The 19,169-nt window shown below is 40.9% G+C and overlaps 1 protein-coding gene across 3 annotated transcripts in view; it reads left to right on the forward strand.

Moving 5' to 3' along the window:
- The first annotated feature begins 309 nt into the window (after positions 1-309).
- ZNF608 (zinc finger protein 608) overlaps positions 310-19,169 on the forward strand; it is a 109,106-nt gene continuing 90,246 nt past the window's right edge. The window contains exons 1-2 of one of the 3 annotated variants that reach the window (XM_061422930.1): positions 310-631; positions 4,002-5,097. In XM_061422930.1, the coding sequence (XP_061278914.1) occupies positions 4,189-5,097 (909 nt within the window). In that variant the 5' untranslated portion in view covers positions 310-631; positions 4,002-4,188. Of the gene's footprint in view, positions 632-1,572; positions 2,998-4,001; positions 5,098-19,169 lie in introns of those variants that run through there. The other 2 variants (XM_061422929.1, XM_061422931.1) reach the window with 2 other exon arrangements.

A 19,169-nucleotide genomic window follows, 5' to 3' on the forward strand; every position in this document is an offset into this window, starting at 1 on the left:
GATTTGTTTTAATAAATAAGTGTTTTATGTGAATGATGTAGTAATTGAAACGGGCGTACCATTTTTTTTTTTTTTTTCTCTTCATCTTACTGCAGGAGGTTCCTCAACCCCAATCTGGTTGGAAAATAAAACGCTTTGTCTCCACAACCACCCCCCACCGCACCCCCACCCGTTCTCTGTGTGTGTTTTATACGTGTGTATATCTCAACCCCCTACAGTAGCCAAGAGAAAGCAGCTAACCAATGAGAGAGCCTAGTTTCATAAAAGCTGCTCTCTGATTGGCCCGATGAGAAAGGGCAATGGGAACAAAGAAAAGTCCCTTTCAGGTATAGAGGCTGAGAGCTCCTTTTGCTCCACTCCCCCTGTGTGTGTGTTGTGTTTCAGTCCTGATTTCAGTGTTGCAGAACAAGCTTGTGTGTGTGCACCAGGGGGATTTTTCTTTTCCTTTTTTTTTCTTTTAATTTTTGCTTTTATATAAAAAAAATACACAGGACAGTCTGTGACATTTGATGGTCCATCTTCTTTAATAATAAATTTGTTGAAGAGATTATAATTTCCAAAATAAAGCGGCTGCAACCAAACACATTCAATGCAGTTAGAAGGAAAAGGTCAACTCGATCCAATACAGACCGTAAGTACGGTTGCGTGGTGTGTCTCTCTATAGCACTTAGCGGGGACTTCATGCAGGGGAATGTGCGAGTTTTATGCATTGAAATGAGGAACTAGTTACAGGGTTTGGCTTTTGCATTGAGAACAACAACCCAAGAAGGGTGAATTTTATTCAGTGGAGGGTGAAGCATTTGTAACTTCTTCACACAAATTAAGCTTGACTGGGCACTCGGGGTAACTTAAGAGTAAATTACCTTTGGGGCGACCCAAGGAGAAAAAAAGTGACACAGTTACAAATCCTGATGTGCAGTGTCCATTCTCTAGCGCACCTCACCTCTCCCTCTCCTGTCCTAGCTGGGCAGGACCCTCTTCAAAACCGAGCCAGGAAAATGGGGGCAAGGGCAGAACAAGCCGATTTCTGTCTCTTGTCACATCCAGTGCCCAATAATTTAATATTAAACAAGGGAATAGTCACCCACTACATGTAATGGTTATAATTACCATTTTCCACCTCCTTAAAAAAAGCAAGCTGCGAAAACACCATTAAGGGGGAAAAAATGCCCCACCCAACCCAAACAAACCCACAAATAGTAACAATGGTGTGTTTATTACAGGACCTGGCTTGGAGCTAGTAAAATGTTTTTCTTTGTTTAAGACATGAGTGGGGGGGGGGTCCCTAAAATCCAAGTAGCGTGGAGGTGCCCTACCCCCTCGACTAGTCTTCTGCATCCCTGGCCCCTTGGCAAAGCCGACAAATTGGAGATAAGTTGAGGAAAGGTTTATAAGGTGTTTCTTTAAAACATCTGCTTTGCTCTTGTGCTCATTACATTTCACTCCTTCCGAACTTCCGAGAGCCTAGATCTGCGAGAAATGTTTCACATTCATAACTTGTAGCTGCTCCCACTGCAAGGGCGGGGGTGGGGGGGGGAGGCTGCGGGGGGGGGGGCGGCGAGTGTATGTAGGGGGAGGGGAGAGACCTTCAGGTTTTTTTTAAAGACCAGATCAGTATTTTCTTGATACGCTTGTCACCATTTTTGTTCTCACGACAACCAATTGAGCCCTTGATCCTCACGTGATGTGAAAGGCTTGCACTGTAACAAAATCGCTCCTTTCAGATGGTTGGTTGTTGCTAACTCGCCCATCCCCCTCTCCCAGCCCCGACATTTCCAGCAAAGCGACTCTCCACTTCCAATCCATCAACAATTCATTACTGCTTTTAGCTTCCAAACGCCAGCTAATTAAAAATACTAAGCCAAGCTCCGGGGCCATCTGACTAAACACAGGAGGTGGTGGGTGAGGGAGGAGGAGGAGAGAAAAATAAAAAGGAGACGCACCGTTTGCTGCGACTATAAATGGGAAAAACTGTCCTGAAAAAGGTCGCCTTAAAAAAAAATTTTTTTTTCACTCTAATTATCGAATTACCACATGACTGATTGGCTTGAGCGACAGCGGATTTTTCCCCCCACCTCGGGGACTATACTAGGAACTCGGTTCCTTTTTCTTAAAACAACATAAAACAGGAAAACATCACATCCTTTCAGGTTTCGAAGACTGAACCAATTTTAAACGCCGTTATTTTCCCCACCCTGCCGCCCGCCGCCCCCCGCCCCCCGCCCGGAGCGAATGCTGTTCTAACTGGTTTATCAGCTCACTGAATCATCTGCTCCCCTCCCCCTCCACACCTTTCTTTTTCTCCCCTTGTTCAGCTTCTCATCCCACCCTTTCCTCCTCCTCTTCCTCCTTCCCCTCCGTCCCTTCTCTCTCCCCCACCCCTTCCCCCCTCCTTTCCTCTTAAGTTAGTTCAAGAAATCAAATCTGTCAGGACGGGCGGAAAAATGCCACTTCCCGACTAACAGGCGGAATCCAGCCCAGATTTTCAGTCCTTTCTTCTTATTCTTTCTTCCCTTTCACTAATTTATCCCGATGTTAGCACATTCTGTCTTGTACTAGCGGACGCCTGTAGGTTTGCTACATGGGATCATTACTTACTGATCACGGTGACTCTGAAGTCTGGAACTGAAGGCGGAATGAGAAGTTGGGAAAACTTTTTTCTCTAAGCGCTCTCTTTTTTAAAACTATTATTCTCGATGCTTGTTAAGAGGAAAAAAAACCCTTTGGTGCTTCTGTTGTGAATGTGAAACATTATCTTCCAGCTGTACAGTGACACATTTTTTTAAGGAGAAAAGGACTGATCCGTTTGCCAAAAGGGGGGGTGGGGAGGTGGAATAATGTTATCGAGTGATTATTCTGGCTGAGATGTGTTATTTGGTTCGTTCCTTCTTGATCATTTGGTGTTTAAGTAAAATGAGGCACAGGCTTGTTTGCCGAGTGGAGTGGGAAAGGCATTTTGATTTGCTGGCCTAATTAAAAAATGATAAAGGATTAAAGGTAAGCAATGTCTGTGTGTGTGTGTATGTATATTTATTTTTTTTTCCTTGACAATCAACTGTTAAAAAGGGGCTGATCCCTTTAAAAACCGTTTTAACTGATCTTTGTCAAACACACACTCATTTGCGGTCATTGAGGCCACCTTGGCGCAGATCACTTAAAGTGTATGTCTTAATCAGTTTCCCGTACAGTCAGTAGCACCATATTTAACAGATTGAGCCAGTCTGTGACCTAGGAGTATGGTAGAATTGTTTAGATGTAATTTTTTTTCCTCAAAAGGCAGATATTTAGCCTTTTATTTAGCACTGTCTTTTTTTAAAATAGAGAAATGATCTTAAAGACGTGTGTGTATAAAATTGTATAAACTGTTGGGGAAGAGAGGATAGGAGATGGGGGCATATGTATGGGGTGTGGGGGGTTATTGGTTGTTTTTTTCTGTTCCTTACTGGGAACAAAAAACAGATTGCCCAGACAATTTGTAAAAAGAAGTAATAAAATTAGAAATGAGGAAAATTTAGCAACATCATTCTGAAACTAGCCTCAGAGAACTTCCAGGATCTGGTCTTTTAAATTGTAAGATCTAGGACATGCTTAAGGGTGTTTAAAACGTGTTCCTTCCTCTTGTCTGAGTGTTCAGCCTGTGTTTCTGGGATTGTTATCATGTGTATGTGCTAGGGGAAAAAAAAGCTAAACTCTTTTTTTCCTTAAACCTTTCTGGACTTCACTCAGATCCTTAAGATATTTTAATGCCTTTTAAAAGTGATTATCTTTGTGTCGTTGATAAAGGGCTTTTCTTTTTTAGCTACTGTAAGATGCTTACTGTCATGGGTATGTTTTTTGGGTTTGGTTATTTTTCTTTAAACCTGATATTGGACTGTGGAGACAATACATGAGCCACCTTCCTCACCATCCTTCCCTGTACCCCTTACTGACTCCCCAGTATTAATCGTTTTTTATTCTGGTAACACCCAGACAAGAAATATTCGACTTTTCCCCCTTCACAGGAAAAGGTGGACCTGGACTGAAGGGTGTAAAATCCCTGGACCCATTCCTGGGGCAGGAAAAAGAAGAGGAAGATTAGAAGCCTTTTTTTTTTTTTTTTAAGAGAAAGCCCAGCGGAGGTAAACGAATGTCCCCTCATCTCCAAAGGAAAGTTCATCGGATTTTTATTCTAGAGATCTCATCTTCAGGATGTCAGTGAACATTTCTACGGCAGGAAAAGGTGTGGATCCAAATACGGTTGATACTTATGACAGTGGCGATGATTGGGAAATCGGGGTTGGAAATTTAATAATTGATTTGGACGCTGATTTGGAGAAGGACAGACAGAAATTTGAAATGAATAATTCCACCAACACTACTAGCAGCGGCAACTCTAAGGATTGTGGAGGTCTGGCCTCCAGTGGGGCCGGCGCTCCCGCAGCCTTAGCTGATGGCCTAAAATTTGCTTCTGTTCAGCCCTCTGCTCCCCAGGGGAATTCGCACAAAGAGACCAGCAAATCAAAAGTGAAAAGGAGTAAAACTTCTAAGGATGCTAATAAATCTCTGCCTTCTGCTGCCTTGTATGGGATTCCCGAGATCAGCGGCACTGGCAAGAGGCAGGAAGTCCAAGGGCGCCCTGGAGAGGCAACTGGCATGAATTCAGCGCTGGGTCAAAGTGTGAGCGGCGGCGGCGGCGGCGGCAACCCGAACAGCAATAGTACCAGCACCGGCACCTCCGCTGCTACCGCGGGGGCAGCCTCCTGCGGGAAAAGCAAAGAGGAGAAGCCAGGTAAAAGCCAGAGCAGCCGAGGAGCCAAGCGGGATAAGGATGCGGGGAAATCCAGGAAGGACAAGCACGACCTGCTTCAGGGCCACCAGAATGGCAGTGGCAGCCAGGCCCCTTCCGGGGGGCACCTCTATGGCTTTGGGGCCAAGAGCAATGGAGGTGGCGCGAGCCCCTTCCACTGCGGGGGCACTGGGAGTGGCAGCGTCACGGCTGCTGGGGAAGTTAGCAAAAGTGCCCCGGATTCAGGGCTCATGGGAAACTCTATGTTGGTAAAGAAGGAAGAGGAGGAGGAGGAGAGCCACAGGCGAATCAAGAAACTGAAAACTGAGAAGGTAGGATAAAGTCGCCTTCTTAGATCTCCTACTTTTCTCTTTGTGTGCATTTGTGTGGGAGTCGGGGGTGGGGGGGTGTGTGCCTCTATGTGCCTTGCACTTCTTCGTGCTTTCTGGTTCGTTGTGAGATTTCTCTTCTGTGCATCTTTTCTGTAAACGTTTGGTCTAGGGTAGCTTACTTGGGTGCAGTGTTTAGCTCTTGCTTCTGCTGCTACTGCTGCTTCTGGTGCTAGTGTTTGGGTCCTCAGGTGGGAGGGTCTGAGTGCTCTAAGTACCTTTTGCCTTACCCAAGGGCTCTTGGCCAGTCAGCCAGTTGCAATGTGCTTTTAATAGAAAACCTGCTCCTGGACCCATGTACCTCTTGTCCTGGTTTCTCCCCTAAGGAGAACTGTCTTCTGTTTTAATGTGCATGTCCTAGTATTTTTGGTAATGTGTCCTTAGGTGCAGGGTTCACGTTCCCTCCCCATAGAAGTATGTCTAGGATTTTAACTTACACTCCACCCTCCACACATTTTTCTCATGATGTTCTCCAAAATAATCCTGTTAAAGGATATCATCCTGTTATTGTTCTTCAATGAAACCTTGGTATCCTAGGGTCACTGGTTTCATAACTGTGTAGCAAGAATGGAATGGTTTTGGTGGCTGCCAGGGCTCTTTCCTTGTTCCCTTGCCCAGTTCTTAGCTAGAGATTTAAAGAGTGTTATCGCTTGGGTTTCTAGCTTGACCAGGGAGCTGAAAGGTTGGTAAGAAAAGTGAAATAGACTTGGTGGATTGGCGTGCTGAAATGTGAAAACAGAGCCGAAAGATACTCTAAATATGTGTTGCATCTGAGCAGTGGGAGGGTTGATGCAGGTAATTTGGACCCTTCTACCCATCTTTTGTCATTGTCTGAAAGTCTGGTGAGATACTGCCTTTGAAAAATTGCCCCCACTGTTGTGCTGCTTAGTGCTGGAGGCCTAGGACTTAATGCGCTGGCAATTACTGTGCATTAAGTAATGTCCCAGAGCTGAAGGCACTCAGTCCACTGAACAGGTTGAGAGTGAGCTGGGGGAGAAGTGCTGACTCTATAAAGTTAACTCTTAATACTGTAGATTGTGCTTTGTGGAAGCAGAATGCACATCATGTGGTTTGTGGCATGATTGTTTGGATATATATGCTTATTCAATAATTTAATTTTTGCTATTTCTCATATCAGAAATGTGAAATGTTTTAGGGTGACAATTTCTGTGTCCAATTACTCACCGCTGTCTGTTTAAATCTTTTTGTTTTCCTCTGTTAAAGATTTAAATGGGAGTACAGGAATGAAGTTTTGGTTTTAAAATTTAAGAAGTTGATGAAGGTACATTAAGGTGTAGATGATGCCAAAATAAAAAAAAAAACCTTCTGCATGCCTGCTTCTTTAATCCATAAGCCCTTGGTCAGACAGCATTTTGAACTGATGAATTTAAATACATTTTTTTAAAAATCCAGGTTTTGTTTCTTATGCTGAAATGTAGAGTTTCTCACAATTTCTACTAAAGGGTATTCTGAAATCTTATTAGTACAGTAGTGCATTTACTTTTGTTGCCAATAGTCTTCAAATTGCAGTTCTAATCTGCTCTAACTATCTAGATGAATTGCCCTAATCCAGTGCTCACAATGGCTGTGGTTAAGGAGTCAGAGCCATTTGATTGGATTCACTGCTGCCTGGAATGTGGGAGGTACTGCCCTTTTGCATTCCCCTTAGCCTTTTAATCTTCCAGCCAAATGTTCACATTCAACAATTTTGTTTAGCTGGCAATCGGGACATTTCAGTATCTCAAAGGCTGCTGTCATGGCAACTGAGATTAGAGCATGGTGTTGGTTCTCCAGTTTTTTGTGTTCTTTTCACTTTCCAGTCACAGAGGAAACTGGATGAAAAATGAAAGAATTAAATTATTCATATACATGCAACTCATCTTCAGTCAGAGCAGTATAAATGTGATAATATGAATGGCCTAAATGAAGAGCAAACAAGTCATGGCAGGTCTGGGGTGGAGGAGGGGAGCAAGCATAGTGTATTTCGATTCATACCACTGCCAGCCACAGCTGCTGGTGTGGGCACAGCGACCCTTCAGGGGTGGCGCTCAGGGCCTTGAATCCTGTAGTGGTGGCCCAGGGTCTGGAAGCTTGTTCCAGCTTTCCTGTCTACCTCCACCCCACCCCAGGAGGACTCTTCTTAAGAATGTTTCCTCCTTGGCACACAGGAATGGCACTGCCTTGTACAGATGCCTCCCAGGGAAGTAACTCCAGTGCCACTAACTCTTGGTTGTGTAAAACTTGACTTCAGTTTAGAAAATAATTTCTAATGATGGGAGGAGACCTCTTGAGGGAAAGATTTAGTAGGACAAGCTTTACCTGACCAGATAATTCGGACACTGAGGCATCCTTTGAGAAAGGCTTTTTGACGTTTTTGTACAATGGTTTAATTTCAAAGCCTTGTTTGATTGTCTGGGTTGTGAAGAGTAAGTGTCTCAAAAGTGAAGATGATTAATTTTCAGCAGTCGGATGTGGCTCATGAAGGGGCCAAATGTGAAAACCAGAGGGGGGTGCAGTGTGGTGTCTGTGCTTTTTTTTTTTCCTCCCTGGTTGGATGGTTCACAGGAGATTCATAAGACTTGCTGTCACTGGTTAATTTTCACAGCATGCTTAAATGTCTATTTTTGGTCTGTTTATTCTGTTTCTTCACTACAGAAAGTCATGTAAAACATGATAAATTGGACCTTATGAAACCTAATTAAATCAATGAGCATTCTACTCCTTTATGTGGAAACCACAAGTATGTTGTAAAAGTCGCCACTCCCTTAATACGTGAACAAAATCAAAACATGCCATAATTCTAAGATGTTTGAGCTGCATTCCTATAGCCCATTTTGTGGTTAAGCCACCAGTGACGTGTCTGAATAAGTAGATTTGACAGGTTGGCTTTTGGTTGTTAAAACCTGCTTCTCCACCTGCCCCCTCCTTTTCTTTTGAAGCATAATAGCCTGCATTGAGGCTCTTCTGCATGTGTCCTCCTTAACTGTCTTATAGTTTTGACTTATCAGACACAGGCAATCAGCTGGGCTAAAGTTCAGTATGGTATATGGGTTTATTTGATCACTGAGAAGTTAAAAAATACATAGATGAATTCTTAAAAACAGCTGAGACTTCAGATACACATTAAAAGCACAGGGAATCTTATGTTTGGGTCTGGGGTTCTAACTATTCAGTGCACATTTATTTAGCAAAGAGAATGGTTTTAGTAATATTGTGCTGCTTTCATTAAGCTGGTCCTTAACAGCCTACATGTGGTATCTACAAATGGACCTGTCTATAAAGGATATCATTCATTTTCTTCTCTTGTAGAAGCCTTTTTACACTTCACTAGGGAATTCTGGCACGTTGTCTAAGTGAGCGTGAGTAGTTGAAGAACATATTTTGATTAATGAGTTTTGTGAATGATAGGGTTCCCCCCAAATACAGTGCCCCCTACAAATTCTAGTTAGAGAGCACAGTTTATCTACTGTGAAATAAAAGGGCAGAAAGGTCACTTGCTATAATTAAAGAACAAAGTCCATTGTTGTTGGACAGCAAACTGTTTGGAAAGCTACATAAGGGACTTAGCTGTTAAAAAGGTTGGTAACTAAGGGCAGCTCCCAATCAGCATTGATTCAGCTCCTTTCTTTTTATTGGCTTCTTCACAGGGTGACAGGGCTTTTGAGATGGGCTGCCCTTTCCCCAAGGAAGTCTTCTGTGAGAACCCATGGAAGCTTGGAATATTTGCATGGCCAGGCACATCACTGGGTTCTGAGCATAGTATCTGAAATCTGCTGGGTTTGCTGGAGAGATGTAAAAAAAAGAAAACTCAACAACTGATTGTGCTAAAAGAGATAAATAATGTTTACCAACTTTTAATAACTTTGCAAATAGTCTGTAAAAAGAAGGGGAGGGTGGGCTAGAGGGATTGATTGTCAAAATGTCATGAGGTTAAGAATGCTCTTCAAGTAAAATTGCTTGGCTGCAAGATGGTTTTAATTAGAGTGTTATAAAGACTTATTTTTCCTAAGCAGCATTTTATAGTTAGTAAATGAAATGTATGCCGAAAGTGCTAAGCAGAAATCTCCCTAACCACAGAGGTGTTCAATAACCAGATTCAAACAACATGGAAAGAACCATCTGTTCTTCATTTTCAGCATGAAAAACATGGGTTGAATGGCTGAGATTTGCTCCAATTTTGACTGTGCCTGTGTGTGCCTGTTTTTTTTTTTTTTTAATTTAAAAAAAGTTCACCTGGTACTTCATAGAAACTCAGAATTGCAGTAATATGAGCAACACTGTGAAAACATATGTTCCTACATTTATTTTAACCAGTTCCACTTTTATTTAAAAGATTTCCAGAAGCCCAGCCATTGAACACTTTATAATGGTTATTCAGTTCCTGCAGGCAATCACAATGAGGGGTCAGTTCTTCAAAGATCTAACTATTTAGTCAGTATCTGAATTATTCTGTCAATTTTCCCCCTGGAGGCAAGAGGGGCAAAGGCTGTCCCAGGCTAGCTCTGGTCAGCGTTTATCGGTTAATCTAATTGTATGTGGTAGTGTCCTGAACCGGTATTTGCTCTCCATAGGCCTTACTCTGGTTTAGAGCTATTAGTCTGGGATTGTTGATCATGAGGAAAATACTCTTTTAACGACGATAACTTTGGAGTCCTTGACTTTTAGACTGCCAAGGTTCTGGGTTCTGGTTTTAGTAAGAGCCCTGGGTAAAACATTATCCGGCCTTTGTTTGAGGTCTTTTATAGAAGCTAATGACTGGGCTTGTGCCTCCCTGAGATAAATGACATTATCTCTCAGTGGGCTGACAGGAAACAGACATGTTAATGGTGAAGCTGCAGGGAGGATGTGCCTGGGTTCTGACAAAAAAGTGGAGAAGGAACCCCTGGTTGCAGTCATTAACACATGCATTCCTGCTCTTCCTAAGAGGCTCTTGATAATTGGAAAGCTATTTTAGCCACGAACACTTAAATCATAAATCTACCACTCCTTGTTGCTTTGCATTCTTCAAAGTAGCAAAGTAATGTGTTTTTTGTTAACAAGTGTGTGATCTGGTTTTTAAGAATGGTGGCAGTTCTAGGTGGTGTGGTAATGACATTTGGGAGGGCTGCACATCCCATGCTTTTATCAGATGGGATCTCTGTTTGTCTTTCACCATGGCTCAGTCATCCCCCTACTTAAATAAAGGAAGAAGGAAGTGGGTCCAAAAACTAAAAAGAAATCATTTTTATTCTTGAAGAGGTCTCATGGGAGAGGGATAAAAACTAGTTTTTTTTTTAAAGCTGGGGAGATTTTGCTCAGTGATTTGAATGTGATGAAACCTGCCTTTTGAAGTGTATGTTTAAAAAGTCATGGCTATAATTGAGTTTAAATGCAGTTTAAACTCTCTGCTTCTTGAACAGAGATAATTGCCATGTTGAACACACTCTAGATGTGCAGAAGAGGTGGAATGATCATGTTATTCTATTCTTTAATATTAAGCACTGGAAGTTTTTCATAGTAATTACTGTAGCACAACATAGTTTTGATTGCCAGCACTCTGAACTTGCCGGTGATCTGAACATCAAGGGTTTTGCTTGAATACTAAACAGTTGATTCCTAAGTTACTTGTATTGCATTCTTGTAGAACACAGAACTAAGCAAATACTGAGAGATCCTTAGCAACAGCAGAGTAGAAATAACTCCTCTTCACTAGTACTATTGTTAATAATAATACCCTCTTAATCTGTACATTTAAAGTTACAGGGAAAGAGAACAGGTGAAATCTCTGTCTCAGGAATGACTTCGGTCATCATTACAGGCTCTTAGAGGGATCAGACTGGTACCCTGTGACTGGTATTTATTTCATAGACATGTGTATAGAAATGTTATAATTTCATACACAGCTGTTGGATTGGGAGTGGATTGGGAGTTTTTAGTTACTGTGGGCTTTATTCTTTTTTAAAAAGTCACAGTTGATTTATCTGTTCTACTCTGCTACAAAGTAATTGGCCCCTCTATATCTATCCATGTCTCTCTTCCAGATGATGTTTCTTTAGTGACTTTTTGCTCTCTGTTGCAAGTTCTTTTTAATTCAACCTTAAAGGTTTGCAGTGGGAACAAAGCCTTTGCAACTGAATGAAGGGTTGTTAAATAATTCATAGGAGATTAATCATCAGTTGGGCTGTTTGTAATGTTGTTTTGGGATATATAAAGGATACTCAAGACAGGGAGATTGGCACCTTGTTCCTAGAATTGAGTTCTGCATACCTGCTAAATTTTGGTTAGACATAACCTTTGAAAAAGTATTGAAATAGATTATGGCTTTTGCCTGAAGAACTGAAGAGATTACAAAGCAAATACTTCTTATATTTTGATAGATTAGTGACCCCTAAACCACGTGGATGTCATCTGGTATTTAGAAAGAACCACCCCCGCCCCCCACCCCATTCCATCCTGTGACGCTAAATGAAAATTTAATAATATATATTTTGGTTTTAATAGGGAACTCAAAGGGAAGGGTGCTCAAACAAATGGGTTGGAAGTGATGAATAGACACTGCTGTTGATTTTTCAAAGCTACTCTTTCTTCTTTATCATCCCTACTTCCCAGCCTAGTTTTTTTATTATTCACTGTGACTGTTCTAGCTCAACCACTGGCTTTCTGCAACTCCTGGGAATCCTTATTCTCACTAGCATCTTAAGAAAAACGTGCCTATGGGGACATTTAAGCATATTTCAGTAATGCCATAAAAGGCAGCTTTTGCAGTTTAAAAATATATTGATTATATTTTGTGTTATACATAATGATTTTAGAAAGCAGATATTTAGGTCGTGGAATTGGCTTATTATGTTAACCAGAGAACAGATGGCATGGTGCCACAGACGTATAATTTTACTTAAAGGGACTTTTAAGGTTTTGATGTGTTTTCTTTTTCTCTTATTTCCCTGATGGCTTCTTTTTATTGAAGGGTAACTTAAGGAGACCTGGTAGCAATTTTACTGCCTTCCCCTGACAGTTTGAAATAATAGCTTGGTCTTTGGTTGCACTGATCTTCTACCAGTCAACTTGATTCTGGTTTTTGTCATGTGGCAGTGAATTAAAAAAAAAGTGTAGTGTGTTTTAAGAAATGGACTCTTTTATATGCTTCAATTAGCAACAGACCAAATTCCAATTGGTCACACTTTCAGGAACTCCTAGAAGTCACTGTGTGTCCTTTTGATTAAGGAAAACTTCTGGTTTGGTTTCTCAGGAAAGCACATATGGTCCTCTGGCCGCTTTAGATCCATCCTTTTTGTCTTTTGCATTAGTCACTGCAGGTTCAAAGGTCCTTAAGTCCTTCCCTGGTAGATTATATGCTTTCCCCTTACTGAAAGGCTGTACTTTCTTGGTTGCTATACCTGCTATGTGTTTGAATTCAGTTTGCATAAAAGTACTATTTGTTTCCACGCCTGGATTTTATAGTTTTATCCATTCACTGAGAACATCATCAGGATGAATTGGAAAGCATCTCTTATTGTTATTTTTTTTTTAACAAAGTGTGCCTAGCCAGACCAGATTACTTTTGGATTTCCTGTCACCTCCTCAGCTGATTTACAGACGGCTCATGTTAAAAGCAACAATAATGTTTGAATTGGAAGGGCAGAAGCCTCGGGTTTTCATTCTTCATGGAGAACTGTTTATTTGTGTGTGGTTCACCACAGTACATGGATAATGCTATCAAATCTGTGCTTTATTATAATCTTATGACTAGCACAGCCGCACTTCAGTTATGTTTCTTCATTTTCCTTCTTTGCAAATTCTTTTGTGATGGAAATGAAATTTGAACCGAATCTTTGCAGCCAAGGGGAAAATAAGGCACCACAAGTAGAAATTGTCTCTTGAGCCAGTTCAGAAGTAAGCAAGCAGCGGTGATTTAAGAAACATTTTTCTCAAAGTGGAGTCCATAGGGAAAAAAGGACTCCGATTTAAGTTTTCCATGAAGATCAGAAGACTAGCCACCGCGCACTTTGATAAATGGAGGCTGTTCCAACAACGAGGCTTTATGCCTTTATATTATTTCACATCTGAAGTAACTGGTTGAAGAGCGCTTCACATTCCCAAACCTTTCAACTGGTTTGAAAGTGGAATGTGAGTTCAGTCATATTGTTGGTTTCTGCTCCCCGAAGGGAACAACATGATTTGAAGACAGAGCAATTGAGCTTTTCCGCATCAAACTCCATTTGGCCAATTGTCTCCATTTACATTCCTTGCCCAAATCCTTCACCAGCCTTTCCCATGATGCCGCAGCAGATGCCAGACACTGAAGTAGAAAGCGAGCAGCTGTTTCCATTACTCTATAGCTGTATTATCCTCCACAATCTGCTTGCTTTTTCGCTCCCCTCCCCCACTGGTAAAAAAAAAAAACAAAAACCTTCTCTCCCTCTGACGTTTGCCCTTCTTTCCTGAGTTTATCAGCCTGCAGGTTTTCTATCTTATCAGGGCCACGGATTTCTCAGGAAGGCCTGGTTTATTGTTTCTCTGGGGGAGCAGATGGAGGTCCCAGGGCCCTTGGGGGCGTGGCCGGGCCGCGCGCTCCCGACGGTGGGAGTGGTGGGGGCCGTGTCGGGGGCGCGCCGCCGGGCCGCGCCCTCCTTCCCAGCATGGACCCGTTTATAGCCTTGAGCGCTGTAAATCTGTCAGCTCTTCACGACGCCTTCACCTCTTTCTTCATTTGCTTCTAGTTTGACAACGTTCCCCTGGGGCGGAATTCTAATCTGCTTCCAATTAGTTGCAAAATGTGACTGAAATTTCCACATTATGACTGCTGTTTTACTTGCACGCACACATCTAGAAACAAATTAATGCTCTTGAATATTTATTTTTTGAGCCCTTGGATTTACTTGAAGAGGCAGAGTTTCCAACTGTTGGGAATGACTTCCAGGATTTGCATTTTTTCCCCCTTGAAGCCTTCTATGCACAAGATTGTTTTTTTTTTTTTTTTAAAAAGAAGCACAATAACCACGGTGGGGTCCCTCCACCATCTCATAATAAGCTTTTTCCACCTTTTTGAAGATTTCTCAAAATGTACTGTGTATGTTTAAGTTAACACAAATCAATTTTGTATTTCTAAAATAAACATAAAAAGGATGTTTGCCCAGGTTTTAATGGAGGGTACCTCCTGATGCAATGTTTTAACAACACAAATACACACAGATTTGCTTCTAAGTATATCATCTCTATAATGTAATATTCAGTAAAAACACAAAAGATTTGTTAAACACTTTAAAATTCTTTAATTTGATACTCAAAAAATAAATGAATTAGGTGATTAATTGGGCTTAACAAATACAAGGGCAGGGGTTAAAGACATCACGATGGGCACTAACAATTCTCCCCCAAGTTTGTACCCAGATCCTGAGCACACCTTCTGGAAGCTGTTGGACCTGGTGGGCTGCGGTGGGCGTAGTCGACGGCTACTTGTGACTGTAGTTCCCCTTATCCTACATAATCCACTGCAAGGAAGTGTTTCCAACTCTGGGTTTGGGGGTGGCTCTACTCTGAGGGAAGTCACTTACTCCAAACTCTTTTCCTCCTTTTTAGTGTTTTTTGTTGTTGTTGTTTTTAAACAAAGATACTGATCCATCCATTATATTACATATAATATGTAAATATCAGAATTGTTTACATCTTGTTTGCTGAGAAGTTCAAATTTAGCTTTATTACTTGCCTAAAAGACTACTTTCTCTTGTACTGTGAATTTTAGTAGCAAGGCAGTGGGATCTCAGGTTTAGTATTTGCAGAAAGGAGGTAGTCTTAAAGAGTGTAAACAGCCACATTTACTGGTGTATTTTATAGTAGTGTTCAGTCCTCAGCATCTTGGCAGGTTGATATCAACGGTAATGATGGTTTTAAAGAGGTGTGAAGAATTTTATTGATGGTAAAGTGGTTATGTTGATCACATTACTCTGTATTAGTTTCTAAATAACACCTTCACATGTAAATAGATCAATTTTTTTCCACTACACTGTCACATGTAATTATAAAAGCCTTGTATTGATTGATTTATAATGTCCTTTTTTTTAATGTGTTATTTTCAATCTCTATAGCCAGGAGATAGAGCATTTATTTCACTGTTTAAAAGTAAACTTAAATTATTTATTGTATGTAGAATATGAATTATTCAAGTTATTTTATTGAAAAACTTTGAGCTGTGCTGGAATTCTACAAAAGAAGTAGGAACGCTCTTTGTTTTGCTTCCTTTCTTTTTACTCTAAGATTGGTAGTAGAAAAAAAGAGCCAGATTAAATCCTTAAAAATTTAAAATGTGGTCCTTTCAGATTGTAGAGACCTCCTGGGTTTAAAAAAAAGAACAAGAGAAAAGAGTGGCCCCATGGTGAAATGCTTACAATGGGCACGATTGTGCTAGCCCCTCAAGTCCTGGGGTTCACTAATTACCCTTTAATGAGGTTGGTCTGCCCCAGCCTTTTCCCTACCTTGGGAGGAAAAGCATACAAGACCATTGGAGTTCAAGTGGATGTTGCTGTATTTGCAACTTAGCATAACTGCTTTGAAGGCCCCCAGGGCGCTTAATTGGGGCTGGGCATTTTTGTTTTGGGGGAGACTACACACAGCTCCCCATTGTGTGTGTAGAAGCCACTGTACGTCTTGGAAGCATTACATGTTTTTGTTGACAGTGCATAGTTTTATAAACTCCGAATGAGCTTATTGCCTTTTAACCATTGGGATCACTAAATAATGGAAGAACCTAGAAGTCTCTGGGTTGGGTAGCAGCCAAGCAGTTTAAAAAAAAAAAGGAATGAATGGTTTAATTGTAGAGCAAACCATTTGTTTACAGATTAAGTTTTATTCAGTCACCAAATCCTATGGACCAGGAGGTAAAAGAATGAGGCTGTAAGATATAGGAATTGAGTGCCCAGTGTACTGTTTTGTGATCATGTTTAGCTGTTCTTACCCTTGTTTTTCACAAAAGACTGAATCAGTGAATGGTGAGAACTGCTCAGCCAAGTGTACTTTTTAAGATATAAAGACAGAGGGGAGGAAGGCCGAGGCAGGTTGTCACTTTTTTGCTGCCTGATCAGGAAACTAAAAACTTAAAGTTCTTTCCCCTGGGAGGGGTACCCTGGCTGTTGCTGAATTTTCTGTTCAGATGAGATGGACTGATGATAGTGGTGGTAGAGGAAGGGAGTAAAAAGTGGGAAGAAGGTGGCTGGGGAAGGTGGTGGTTGGTGGAGAGCCTTTGTTAAAATGGCCATCAGCAGTGCATTCTCTTGAATAATGGGGGCTCTACAGAAATTTCCTACTATTTCATTAGTGACCATGGTACTGAGTGCTTCCCTGGTGGCTCAGACGATAAAGAATCCACCTGAAATGCGGGAGACCTGGTTTCCATCCCTGGGTTGGGAAGATCCCCTGGAGGAGGGCATGGCAACCCACTCCAGTATTCTTGCCTGGAAAATCCTTATGAACAGAGAAGCCTGGCAGCCTACAATCCATGGGGTCCCAAAGAGTCGGATATGACTGAGGGACTAAGCACAGCACAGCACATGGTACTGAACAGAGAGAAACTTTCCAGCCAGGGCAGTGAAGTGGTATAGCACAGGGCTTGCCTGGCAACCAGAATTTCAGGTTGTCTTTTCCGTTCTTTCTGTATTCTTTAATTTTTTTAGGGCTAGATATTTTTGCCTGGGAAATCCTATGGACAGAGGAGCCTGGCAGGCTACAGTCCTTGGGGTTGCAAAAACTTAGCACTGAACAGCAAACAACAACAACAGATTATATTGAACAGTAAAGACCAGAAATCATGGCATTTATCCTGTTGTAGTTGTATTCCTTCTAATCCAATTGTGGACAGTGGGCTTAAGGAAATCACTGGTAAAGTGCTATTTTCTAGAAGTATCATTTTCAACACTCCCCAGTTCACTGTTTCTTATTTTAACATTAATCTTGGAAGTGAAACCCTTTGTCTCAAAGTGTTCTTTTGTGTATAAACTGTCACCCTAATGATAACTCTGGTTACTTACAAGTATTGTTTCTACATGATATCTTTGTATGCTGTCTGGCCATGAAAAAACTCATTTCTTCTGTAACATTAAAATTACTTGTTACTTGATGCACATTTGATAAATTAGTCTTAAGTATGTTAAATTGGCTTACCATGATCTTGTTTTGTTTTTATCCTTTCTAAGTTATAGTACCTTTATTTTGGTATGATCCTTTTGAAATGGCTTGATTTTTGAGTCTAAATCCATAGCTGATAGCTTCATTTTACAAATTTTCTTTTGAGGGGGTTGGTGAGCAGCAGGAGGGTTATAGAAATAGGGAAGCAGGGAGGGTATAAAGATTTAGGTGTAAGTATTTTCATCCTTGTCAAGCTAGTGACTTTTAAATATTGCTGTTGTTCATCCCTTATGTTTTTCTATTAACATTTTCTATGTTCGTGAAGAAAGAGACTGGATTTTATTTCTGTGAGCATCCAACATAATTTTTCAAACTTTAAAAAAAATTTATTTTATTCACATATAGTTTATTTATAATGTTAATTTCTGCTGTATAGCCAAGTGGCTCAGTTATGCATACACACACACACACACACACACACACACACACACACACTTTTCCATGATCTTTTTTATTATGGTTTATCTTGGGATGTTGAATATAGTTCCCTGTGCTGTAAAACTTCAAATTTTTAAATCTTATAAAATTAGCGCTGTGATAGTCACGAAGTAGACTAAACTTGTGTAAATTTTTTAAAAAAATCAAGCCCCCAAAAGTCATGTTTTACTGAAGAGGTGGTAAATCCCTGCAAATGCCCACCTAAATTTGATTTCTTTAGGTATCATTTGACTGATATTTGTGCTCAACCTAGGTTTACTTAGGAAACCAAAACAAAAGCGCAAAGATAAAAAAGCATAGCTCATGTTAATATTTATCAGTGCTTAGAGGCTTTGCAAGATTGAAATCTCTTTGCTGTTTTAATCCCCCCTGGAAGGAAAGTCTCCCCCACCCTTCCTCTACCCCAGATTGTTAGTGCCTCCACAATGTGGATGTTTCTGAGGATTTTAAAAAGCACTTAATCTAAACATACCATGTATTTCGGTGAGTTTAGTTTGTGTTCACATGTACATGCAGCGCAGGGAAGTGGTGCTCAGCTTCCTGCCAGCAAGGTCCGCTTGTGTCTGTTTCCTTCTCTTTAACCTGTTCTGCATACTGTTTTAACTGGATGCTTTTTGTTGCCCATATAAAATGCGAAAGGAAACATGCTAACCTTTTTAAGATGCTCTGGAAATGATTTTTATAAACCTGCTTACACAGAAGTCTAGTACTTTCTATTATAGCTCACATTAAAGGCTTAATGTCGCCTTTGAAAGGCTAGCATATGAATCCATAAGCCTCCTATAAATTCATGTACCTTATTTCCTTGTAAAAACCAGTGTTTTCTACTTACCTGGCCTTAGCACAGCTGTAGATATTCCTGTTCAGCTTTAGGTGGATGAAGTTCTGTACCATATACCATCCTTTACCTGTGACAGGCTGATGACACAAAAATCACTTGCCATTGTTGCATTTCAGCTGAAAACTTAAACACATTAAATTTTCCTTTTTGACACAGATAGTGAAATCTGAAGGGATTGTAGACTTTCATACTTGAAAAAAGTCTAGAAAATGTCCAGTGTTTTCAAATCACATTTTCACTGGTGTTCAGCACATAGATACAGATCTCCGCAAATTGCCTCCGAATTGGGTGAAAAGCTGTCAGCACACACTAGTAGTAGCAGGAAGTTAAATGGTGGAGTAAAAATACACCTATTTGTCTTTTGTCTGTAAAATATATCTGCAGGGTTTTTGAAGAATTTCATTTTGGCCTGTTTGTAAAAGTCAGGAATCTGAAGAGTAATACTCATTGTACGAGTATTCTGTGCGACGAGCTCTAGTTGTCTCCATGTTATCTGAGCCTGGATGTGCGTGCATAATTGGAGAGATTATTGGAGAGAGAGTGTTTTGCTGTGGTAGATGTGGTTTAAATCCTAGCACTG

This window comes from Bos javanicus, chromosome 7 (genome assembly GCF_032452875.1).
Source record: "Bos javanicus breed banteng chromosome 7, ARS-OSU_banteng_1.0, whole genome shotgun sequence".
NCBI classification, from domain to species: Eukaryota; Metazoa; Chordata; class Mammalia; order Artiodactyla; family Bovidae; genus Bos; species Bos javanicus.